This window comes from Tachypleus tridentatus, chromosome 12 (assembly GCF_004210375.1).
Source record: "Tachypleus tridentatus isolate NWPU-2018 chromosome 12, ASM421037v1, whole genome shotgun sequence".
In the NCBI taxonomy this organism is placed as follows: domain Eukaryota; kingdom Metazoa; phylum Arthropoda; class Merostomata; order Xiphosura; family Limulidae; genus Tachypleus; species Tachypleus tridentatus.
Genome location: NC_134836.1, coordinates 93,731,515 through 93,743,853, shown reverse-complemented (window position 1 = coordinate 93,743,853; position 12,339 = coordinate 93,731,515). Strand labels below are relative to the sequence as shown.

Here is a 12,339-nt window from a genome sequence, read left to right as displayed (position 1 = left end):
CTTGTATCCATCACTTTTATTGATTTATTTTGTATCCAAATTATCCATAAAAGGAATGAAAGTTGTAGCTTAGCAAAGTCTCTAATACTTTGGTTATTTTTCGAAATATTTCTTAACTGTTATCAATTATTAAGCTGCCAAATTATTTTAAATCATATTGATTAGAATCTTAATGAGAAACATTTGCTCTATTTCACGTCGTATCTAGAATGTATTCGATATAAACACAGCAGACAGTATTTTTCAATTCCTAATAAAAATCAGAAATAGCAGTGATTTTTTTCTCTTCCACTTTAATTCCACCCGAAAATTAACTGCATTGTCAGAAACCTAAATGATAGTCACTGAATACAAATATAATTGTAGTAACTCTTCGTGTTCGTGGGTTATTTTTTTATTATTCAGTAAAAAATATCGTAAAGTTCATTCTGCTTAACGGAAACGAACACGAATTACTTCTTCGACTGCGTTCTACTGAATACGTTCATTGACAGGTCTAACTCAAAAACATAGCTTAACAGTCACTTACGTATTAACTTTTTTCTGGTATCTACGCACAAAATGTACACTTCTGACTAACTAACTCGATAACTTACTGACTAATAATTGACTAACTCACTCACTGACTCATTGATTAACTTTCTGGCTCAATAATAATTTTAATTATATAATTTTTTCTACAAGTGGATTTTCTCGTCATCACTGATCAATATTAATTCTCTCTAATTGATTGACTATCCATTTCATCAACTCCTTATTTAACTTACTCAATTATTAACTAGCTGTCCAACAACATTACGGTGTTTAAATATTATTACGCTATTTTCACAAGTTTTTTCTTGAAAAACTAGACGACGTGTGCTCACCCCATCACATGTAATCTAGAATTCGAGAAACTTAAAGACATCCACATCATCAGTACATCATGATAAACTCTCTCTAACAATGATACAAAGCTTCTAAATTTAAAACAATTAATAGTATAGCGTACAATAATATTGTTGTAAACTTGTTACGAATTACTGAAAAAACCGGGTATAAATTGGGAAGTTTGTCTGTGCTACTCCATATCCATTTCTCGGGAACGTTTGTTTTAAAGCCATGTTTACAGAGTTTTTTAATTGTTTTTTGAGAAACTTTGATTTCCAAGCACTCATAAACAACAGCTGGAGCTGAAAACGTAATGTTCTTGCTAAGATATAACGATGACGGTCCCCTGTATATTTGTAGTGGTGACAAATGCTGATTAAAGTGCTTTTTATGTCACTAATTGCAAATTAGCGGACAGAGGCTAAGTGTTCTGAACAGAGACCGTTCTACTCAGAGTTTAAATATTTTCTTTTAAATGTGAAGTAGGCTTGAACAACGAGTTTTTGTAAATGAGATTGGCAGTTCCATGTCAAATGTTCTCCTACAACATAGGATCAAAGCTAGAAGTAAATATCTCTACTAATGATAACAAAAATGTAGCTTTAAGTAACATCAAATAAATATAAAAATATCGACTACAGGAACTACGTCAAACAGTATATTATTTTAAGATAATATACTATTGAGCTGTTCGTCGTATCACGAAAACGTTTCAGGCAAAGTGTAATTTTACATAATTCTTTCTACAACATAGTGCTCAGAACCTAGAAAAAAATCAATTCCTAACGTCAATGTTGATCTTACGTACAAGCGCGTGCTTGGAGTCTCGAGCTTTTAGGTGCCTCACATTTATTGGTTTAAATAATATTTAAATTTAAAGTATATTTGTTATTTTTCTCTTTAAAAGTGCAACAAAAATGTGATGTCTAATTTTAAAAATTAACAGCGAGGAATTTAATTTGAACCTTAACTTTAAAAACCGTTTTAGGGCAAGACCCCTGAATCTATTCCCCCTCAGCCCTTCTATTAGGTCTATTAGTGGGCTTTCTGATCTGATTACTTTGCTTCTAGAGCCTCAAGTTAACTAAGTTTGCCCCTGCATAAAGTTCTGAATTAAAATTTTTCTCATATTTGATATTTCTGATGGTGGTGTGCTTTTACGTAAAATGTGGTAAAATAAAACCACTAAAGATAAAACATCAGCTGACTTTCTGTTTACACCAACTTTGCAAAAGAAAATTAGATCACGTTTGACGCAAAAGTATAAAATGAATTTTCAGAGAACTTGAAACTAATCACATCGAAAGACTTGACAACGTATACTGGCTTTCGATCAATTGAGACTTCAGAGACCGTGTTCCCTGACTATATGTAAAGTTTATATATTAATAACACGAATGAAATGTACTATGTACAGTTGACTGAAGGTATCATATATAACAACCCATAAACCTTAAAATTCAGTTCACACTTTATCTTGAAATAATGTTAAAAATAATACAAAAGGGAATCCTCAATAGCCGCGGCTTTTGAAATTCTTTAAAGCAGGATTACAGTAGATTGATCTATGAGATTTTTTTTTACCTTTTTATTAACTATATTTATGTTCGCGTCCTTCGGTTGGACAGTGATAAGGCTTTGGATTTATAAATCTAAAATCAAGGGATTTACTCCCCTCGGTGAACACAGCAGATAGCTCGGTGTGGCTTTCCTATAGGAAGACACGCATTTTTGTGCGCTAGGAATACGAAGCGTGGGGTGTGCTTATACTCGATACGATTTTACTACTTATCAGGATCTCTACCCTCAAATTGTAATTCGCTTAGGAAGGATTTTGTTTGCTTGTTTGTTTGCATATTTTAAATTTCACGCAAAGATACAGGAGGGCTACCTTCGCTAGCCGTTCCTAATTTAGCAGTGTAAGATTAGAGGGAAGGCAGCTAGTCATCATTACCCACCGCCATTACTCTTGGGCTAATCTTTTACCAACAAATTTATGAAGGATTAGAGTAGGTTAATCTACGAGATCTTGAGATGAAGAGTCAAATGCATCAATCGAAAAGGTTTAACCTCATTTTCCCCAAACTGTAATTAGATCTAAAATCTATCAAGAGATGACGAAGCTATGAGCTGAAAGTTTGTAGCGGCTAAAAACAGCCTTACTTACCCAACGTTGTGTAATTAATTAAGTAGCTAGGAAAGCAATCTGATTTTCTTTGCATTCATGATACTAAAAGATGGAAGAGGAAGTATTTATTTTGGCCCGGCATGGCAAGGTGGGTTAAGGAGTTCGACTGGTAATCTGAGGGTCGCGGGTTCGAACTCCGGTCGCACCAAACATGCTCGCCCTTTCAGCCATGGGGACGTTATAATGTGACGGTCAATCCCACTATACTTTGGTAAAAGAGTAGTCCAAGAGTTGGCGGTGGGTGGTGATTACTAGCTGCCTTCCCTCTGGTCTTACACTGCAAAATTAGAGACGGCTAGTGCACGTAGCCCTCAAGTAGCTTTGCGCGAAATTCAAAAAACAAACAAAAACAAACAATATTTATTTGACATGAGAATCATAGTTTTAAAATGAGAGCATCAGTAACAACAGTTAAGGTTTCATAAATTAGAAAACAGTATTTTATAAATGTTAATATATTAGTAGGATATGTTTAAGTGTCTTTATGAATTTTTTTTCCATTTTTGTGATATGTTTTGTCTTGTCACGTAGTTTTGTCTTATTTTGTTTTTTAGCGCAAATCTGCACAAGGGCTAACATGTGGCACGGCGGCATGTCTGCGTACTGACAACACTATAAACCGGATTTCGATACCCGTGATAAGCACAGCACAGATATCCCATTTTGTAGCTTTATGATTAGTTCATTACAAAACAAACAGCGACACCTGGAACTAAATGCAAAAACCGTCAAACGTTTTATAAGCCTACAAAGTCACCGTTGTGTCATCGGGATAAAAAAACACGTAGAATACAATTATGCTAAATATGTGTGAAAAACAAAACATTTCTACGTCTTTCTGCTTCTTTCACCTAAAATTAACTTAACTACTAAATATTATATTTGTATTTGCATAAAATATACCGTTTTAATTACAGTACGTGCTACAGACAAAAATTTCATAATGGCTATCACACAAATCACATTTTACGATATTATCAATAAAGTAAATTCGAACGATTTACAGCCCTATTGCATTTCATGAATAATCCCATAAAGTAGTATTAAAAAGCACGATATTACGGGAAATAAGTGATCGTGAGGATATAAAACCGTCAGAACGCAGGGACTTCTTTCCCTAACTTTAGTTTCTGGTAATAAACTTTATTTTACCCAGAGTCTAATCTGACATGCTTCTTTATACGCTGTGCTTAATTAACTATATTATATATTAATTAACTATATTATTTATCACTCCAATATGTGAAGTAAAACCATCGTAGTTTTTATTCCTATTCAACTACCAGCCACCCCCACGTGGCGCAGTGGCATGTCTCTGGACACACCGCTAAAAACCGGGGTTTGATAGCCGTGGTGGGCAGAGCACAGATAGCCAATTGTGTAGCTCTGTGCTTAATTACAAACAAATTTTCAACTATATAATTCATTGATGATGGTACAGGACGTAAATTATGGACGGCTAGCGTAGATAGCCCTCGTGTATCTTTGCGCGAAATTCAAAACAATTTGTTGTTGTTTTGAATTAAGCACAAAGCTACACAATGGGCTATCTGTGCTTTGCCCACCACGGGTATCAAACCCTGTTTTTTAGGGTTGGAAGTCCGCAAACATACCACTGAGCCACTGGGGGGGCTAATTCAAAGCAAACCAAACAAGATTTCAGTGATGCATTTTGTGGCTAGCATGCTCTTTGTTAGTAAAACAAAATATGTATAATGCAATTGTACTTACATACTTTATATAAATAAAATACATTTCTCTTATTTTCTAAGCATTTAAAAACGAATTATCGTAAACTCCTACATCTCAATAATTTATTTTTATTATGTATTCTTCTCTCAAATTACTTCTCTCTATTATAATAATACTCGATTTTTGTCCATCCTGAAAATTCGTGAGGCCCTAAATACGAATGCGCAAGCGCTTAATTTCAACGGATGTAAACACACTTCAGTACACATTTGGTAGAACAACATGTTGAAAGTATTCTTTGATAAATTGTTTAGGCAGAGTGTTTGTGATTGAAATGTGATTGAATGGCCGGCAAGTATCTGTAGTAAAAACACAATTATAGAGGATGTTATTTCTACAACAGGCAGTTGCAGTCCATTCAACCAAATTTCAACATCTTAAAGGCTTATCAAAGTTTTAATGTTACCTCGTATAATAAACTTATAAGGGGATCTATTAATAGTATTAAGTATGGTAAAGTTTAGCCCAAAATAAACTGAAATAAATATTTACATAAATCACGGAGCTAATTTACTACATTATGAAACACAGGCGGTACTTAATAAAGGGTTAAATAATGCTAAGCCGAAGAAAATGGACTGATAGCCATTGGTGTCTGCGATTTTTTTTAGAAATTCTGGACTTACAGAAATACTGTTGTTTATTTGTTCTTGTTAAAAGTCAAGCACAAAGCTACACAACGGGCTATCTGTGCTCTGCCCACCACGGGTATCGAAACCTAATTTCTAGAGTTGTAAGTCCGTAGACATGCCGTTATGCCACTGGGTGACGAAATACTGTTGTAATAAAGATACAAAGTTGACTACAAATGCTTTGCAGGTATCTGCTATATTTGTTCTATTAGCCAAACATGACATATATCTTTAAACCACAAATACGGCTTTCTTGTTTCTTCTCCTAATTATTTTTCCTGCCCATGTAAATCACAAAATTAGAACTTAATCGCGTTATAACATTCTGGAATACCTCAGTAATAAGTGTATTACAAATCTTATTTTCTAGAAAGTTTAATATGAATTTGACATCGACAGTTTATACATCTCTCCCAACACTATAGTTTATCGCATTACGTGTAGTCTTGACTCCTATATACATTTTCTTTTTAGTTTTTTCGGACTTTATATAATGTTTTAAAATTTCTAGCCACAGATGTTGCGGTTACAAATGTTTAAACATTATATGAGCACCGTTGTACATTACTCCATTAGCATACATAAAATTATGCTTTACCACGATTTTTAAGACTTTTTACAACACCTTTTATCAACTAATATAGTACCACTTTTTTTTCACAAATAATATTATATAGGCCCGGCATGGCCAGGTGGTTAAAGCACTCGATTCGTAATCCAAGGGTCGCGGGTTCGAATTCCCGTCACACCAAACATGCCCGCCCTTTCGGCCGGGGGAACGTTACAATATGACAGTCAATCCCACTATTCGTTGGTAAAAGAGTAGCCCAAGAGTTGACGGTGGGTGGTGATGACTAGCTGTCTTCCCTCTAGTCTTACCCTGCTAAATTATGGAGGGCTAGCGCAGATAGCCCTCAAGTAGCTTCGCGCGAAATTTAAAACAAAACAAAACCAATATTATATAATTTTAACTACAAACATTCCCCGGTGACCCAGCAGTGCACTTGAAAATGTATAATGCTATAGTTCGCGATTCGATCCCTGTGGTAGGCACAAGTTTCACACAGTTTATTTTGTATTTATGCTTTTGAAACAAACATGCGAACATATATTTTACCAGAAATACTGATTATTTGAATATTTTGTTTTATTAGAATTAATTATGCATATTGCATACACCTGATAAATATAATATTAATTCCTACAGTTGGTTTCTAACCTTTGATCTTATTACATCAGCTTCACATCCCAGTCCTACAATTCAGACTATATTCTGACCACATATTAGATAATCATTTGCACGATTTCCTTTCTCAGTACAATGGTTTTTATGGGGTGTAATACTCGCTAGTTTTGTCCATTGTATTCTTTGTGCCGTTCAAATTTAGTACACAATTGTCCTTAAACAATTGTTTTAAAAATCTGAGTTCATATGTTTACATGTGTCGGAAATTTCTCGTGTTTACCATATTCACTGAAACAAAAAATATGTAAAATTATATTTTTATTGTCCTGTTTAATCACCATTATGAGCATTAAACTTTTCTGAAGTCCTGCGTAAATAAATATGTATATATAAGGATCAGTTTGAACTTCTTTTTTTAATACAATGAAGCAACAAGTAAAAACATATTATACCAGTAAAAGTATTCCTGTATATACGTGATAAAATATACATTTAATAGCTACAATTTTTTAAGTTATATTTTCTAAAAAATCAGATTTTTTTGTAACTGAATGCTTTCATTACGTTTTCTTCGTTCTTCTATACTCAACTATTTCACTTCTCAGGTCCATCCTATTTCTTTATAACATACTCTAGCCTATACTAAATACTCTTCAAATATGCTTTCAAATCTGCCTGTATACCTTCGTTGAATTTCTGAAAATTTACATGAAACAAGAGAGAAAATTCGCTTACGTTAGAAAATAGTGCGAATGAAAAATGTTACATTTTTTTTCTTTACTGGTACTTAATGTATAATTTCAATTCCCTGACACAACAAATGGTATGGAAAACATCACTAACCTTTTTGGTACTATCACTATTCCTCAGTGTTGCACTGAAGTTCTTTGAACAATCTGGCATTTAGAGAAATATTGGTGCTGATTTATAAAAATATATTTTTATTTTCATACCATGTTGTAAGAGAAACCAAGACTGATAATCAGTATTTTTAATTATTTAATTATTTCTAAATACTCATCACATACACACTGTATTTCTTTCTTTTTATTGTCTCCTGTGGGACAATATGGACGAAAGGAAAACGTCTGTGTATAAAGAGTAAATATTTTAAATCATTTCTACCTTTACTACCTACTGATAATAGAAGTCCTATATTCGTGTTTCATTTATTCTGATGATATTTTGTACTAATTTAATGTACCTGTAGAATCCCTAACGGACATTCGGAAAATTACGATAACTGGCAGTACTTTGTACTAAATTAATCCAACTATAGAGCCCCAAATGCATATTCTTCTGAAACTTACGATAGCTGGCTATATTTTGTACTAACTGTACTATATAACCCCTGATGAATATTCTGAAACTTATGGCAACTTCTTGCATTTTGTACTAAATTCATCTAACTAAAGAGCCCCTAAGTGTAATGTAAAACTCCCAGTAACTATCTATATTTTGTTCTATATTAAGTTAATTTTCTATATTAATATCTATATTAAGTTAATCTATCTGAAGAACCACTAAAGCATAGTGTGAAACGTACAATAACTACCTATATTTAATTCTAAGTTAATCTAACTGAAGAACCACTAAAGTATAGTGTGAAACGTACAATAACTACATATATTTTGTACTAAATTAATCTATCTGAAGAACCACTAAAGTGTAGTGTGAAACGTACAATAACTACCTATATTTTGTACTAAGTTAATCTAACTGAAGAACCACTCAAGTACAGTTTGAAACTTACAATAACTGGCTATATTTTGTACTAACTTAGTGTAACTGTACTACGCAGCCACTAATGAACGTTTTGAAACTAACAACGCTGATTGTTTTTTCACGTGGTTAGTAAATTTCACAGAAACGTGATAGTCATTTTTAAATCATTAAACGTGAAGTTAACGTGTTCTCTTAAAACATAGCATTCAATGTTCACATCCACATAGCTGCATTTTCATTGGCTCTGTGTATTCGAAAGAAATTTTCAAATCATCTGACAGTTGCTTATTGAGTCTTAACTCTATCGATGGACTGTTTAGTTTATTGCATTATGTAACAAGAACAATGAAATAACCATTTGTCAGAATATTTTGTTCTGGAACCCACCTATAACACGTGAGGGTTAGTTAGTATGCAGTATGAATAGTAGTTAATCTAAATTTAACATTTTGAGCAAAGTGTAGTCATAATTGTTGTCTTAGTGAACAGTTGATTTCCAAGAACCATTTTTAAAACGTCATTATACAAAAGGCTTGGTAGCAAATACCTCGGTTACACCCCTAATTCAACTGGGGGCCCTACACTATGGTGTAATTTGCGTATATGTGTTTATCCTACCTGAATAGAAATGTCTCAATGAAACAGTCATTTTGGACCATTTCAGAGTTTGATGGGAAAGGGCACTTTCGTTGCCCCATCCATGCTTTACCCTCGATAAAGTCCCCCCTCCCGCAGTGGCACGGTGAAATGTATGCTGCTTACAACGCTATAAAGCGGTTTTCGATACCCGTAGTGGGCAGAACATAAATAGCTTTGAGCTTAACTACACAAGAATCAGTGGACTGATACTTAACTTGCACCGAATACTTGCAAAATATGAACTTATTGCACATGTGCAACACATAAAATAAATTATGACTAATCTCATGAATAAATGGAAAGGGTCACTTTAAACTTTTTCTGTTTACATTTGTACCTCATAGAATGCAGAAAAATATTATAACTCAATTAACATTTCATCCACAACTTACTTCTCAAGCTGAAGTAATCTATTCTTCCGTGTTCCGACGAGTTCATGCTCTATTCTAATCACATAAACAATTCAATCTCAAACCAAAAGTGAAAAAAAAACTTTGTACTAAAACCTTACTGCTTCTAATTGTCTTATCCGTCACTGATATAATTAAAACCTCAACTTTTTGCATGTTTCTTGAGGTAAGATTTAACCTCGTTAAGGTTCATATGTGCAGGTATATTATCCCATATATCACTGGGGAATACACCACATACCATGTATACATCTGAGACTCGAGAAAAACAAAAGCTATAGAATTACATAAACTATTTTAACCTTTAATGATAGATTAACGTGAAGTTTCTACATTTACCATTCTTCCAAAGCCTCTCTTAGCCGCTAAATAGAAGCTAGCAAATATATCATAGATGATATTGAATTACAATAACTTTACAATGTAAATTTTTTGAGGACTGCATTGTTTGTGGTTTCCTCTATGCCTGCAATAAAACTTTATCCTCACTACGAAATTGTTTGTGGTTGGGAAAAATCGTCTACCAAAAATATTTAATGTTCTATTTGTTTTATCCCAGGTACATGGCCATCATGCATCCACTGAGGCCCCGGATGTCTCGAACAATAACTCTCATCATTACCTTGTGTGTCTGGATAGCTGGAAGTCTTCTCTCTTTACCCAACATTCTCTATTCCACCACTATCACAGAAATGTTCTCGAATGGCGACTACAGAATTATCTGTTTCATGGTTTGGCCTGACGGGTACTCAAACGATAGTTACACTGAGTACATGTAAGTTGTGTTCTAATAGTTGCACTGGTTATAACGTAAGCTGTGTTCTAATAGTTGCACTGGTTATAACGTAAGCTGTGTTCAACAATTGCACTAGGTATCTGCAAATTCTGTTCAACAGTTGCACTAGGTATCTGTAAGTTCTGTTGAACAATTGCACGTTGTATCTATAAGTTCTGTTCAAAAGTTGCACGTAGTATCTGTAAGTCCTGTTCAACAATTGCACGTAGTATCTGTAAGTTCTGTTCAAAGTTGCACGTAGTATCTGTAAGTTCTGTTCAACAGTTGCACGTAGTATCTGTAAGTTCTGTTCAACAGTTGCACGTAGTATCTGTATGTCCTGTTCAACAGTTGCACGTTGTATCTGTAAGTCCTGTTCAACAGTTGCACGTTGTATCTGTAAGTCCTGTTCAACAGTTACACTGGATTTATGTAATTTCTTTAGAAGTACGTTGAGCACCTACAATATCTCAACAACTGTGTATATACATACATATATATATATATGTATGTATGTATATGCTACCTCGTATTTAACCTTCTCTTGTTACTAAGCAACACAAGTATGCGTTACTTTGTATAGACTTTTCACTAAACTACAAATTTATTTTGTTCTGTGGAGAGTCTACAATGTATTCTAAGCATTGCATTATTACCTAGTAACTTTATTGCATTGTTATTTCAGTAACTATAATTATATGAAGTTTTCATTTCAGGCATGCTTAGTTTTCTTACGGTTTCATAGGATATAGGACTTAAGTAACGATCTTTGGAAACACTTCATAATGTATTGAATTTTGCTTGAATATTAATCTCGTTTCTGCTTGAGACAAATGCAGGTGTTACAGTTAATTTGATTTATGTCTATGTGCTACTTGTATTTTATCTAAGTAAGGTATATCGATTTAGTCTTCAATTGTTAAAGTATTAATGTATTAATCCATTGCGAAGCAAAGTATTTTCACAATTTTCGACCTGGTGGACAGTTTTCTAAAGAACATTATTGCTTTGTTTATAACGCCATTAAGAAGAGGAAAATTCTATCTTTGTAAAGTGCAGGTAAACTTAGCTGTGTATCTGGTTTATACAAAAACGATATTATATGAAGGATATTACAGTCGTACAGTACCGACAAAGCTAATCGAACGGATGCTTAAATTCTAGACGTGTTACATACATAGCTGGTATCAACCACTACAGTATTGGCAGATTATTCGTAAGGTGTATCGAATAGGCTTTTATTTCTTCAGAAAGAAGGTTTTACTAAACAACACTAATGGCCGCCGCTACGCTTCCCCCATTCTTTGTGATGAAAGTCGTTTCGGTTTTGTAATTTCCGAAAAGTTTTGAACAATAGATAGAAATATTAAAAGGCTTAAATAAATACTGTTGTTGTTTTATAACATAAGTAAAATAACATGGAAAATCGATACTTAATTGAAACATCTTTGTTTCTAAAACATACTTGACTGAAACTAGACATGCATAGTGGAAGGCGTGCAAGGCTGCGTATCAAATGGTTTCAAGTACAGAGATGTTATAAATATGGCGTCTGTCTCGTTCTTCAGTTAATAATACCCGTGTTGACGGCGAGTGCCGCTCATTAGTTGGCCTGCTTCGGCTTAGAGGTTCTAAACGGTTATACAATAATTTCAGTGGTCTCCTACCAGGCCGTTTGGCTTATGTGCTGAATAAAGTGACGTTCAGTTTGAATGAATAATCTACCAAAATTCTTGACTTAGATTTGTGATTAACCCTCCATTGGGTGCATTATGAAAATACGGTGGAGAAATTTTTCTTTCCATTTCTTATATAAATAGGTATATATTGCACACAAAAAATAATATGTGTGAAATATAATATGAAAAGTTATAAATGGATTTATTACCTAAGAGTAATATTGTTCACTTGAGTAACGTACCAAAAAATAATTGCATAGTTTATTTAGACTGTCACCTGGAAGTAACAATAGTTATTTACAGTATTGAGGTGTGTGCACTGAGCAACAAAGATAGACTTGCAATAGAAAAACAGTGCATATCGAAAAATTCGTTTTATACAAGAACATTTAAACAATTTTTGTAGCCCACGACTATAGTAGTTCTGAGTTCTTTTCAAATACAAACTTTTAGCTCGTATCTCCATTATCTCTTGGCCGATTT

At 33.7% G+C, this 12,339-nt stretch overlaps 1 protein-coding gene across 1 annotated transcript in view; it reads left to right on the top strand.

Annotated features, from left to right (window-relative positions):
- Positions 1-12,339, top strand: part of LOC143234026 (tachykinin-like peptides receptor 99D) — a 57,661-nt gene that overhangs the window by 21,467 nt on the left and 23,855 nt on the right. Inside the window, exon 2 of the mRNA XM_076471039.1 lies at positions 9,962-10,177. Within this exon, the coding sequence (XP_076327154.1) occupies positions 9,962-10,177 (216 nt within the window). The remainder of the gene's footprint in view (positions 1-9,961; positions 10,178-12,339) is intronic.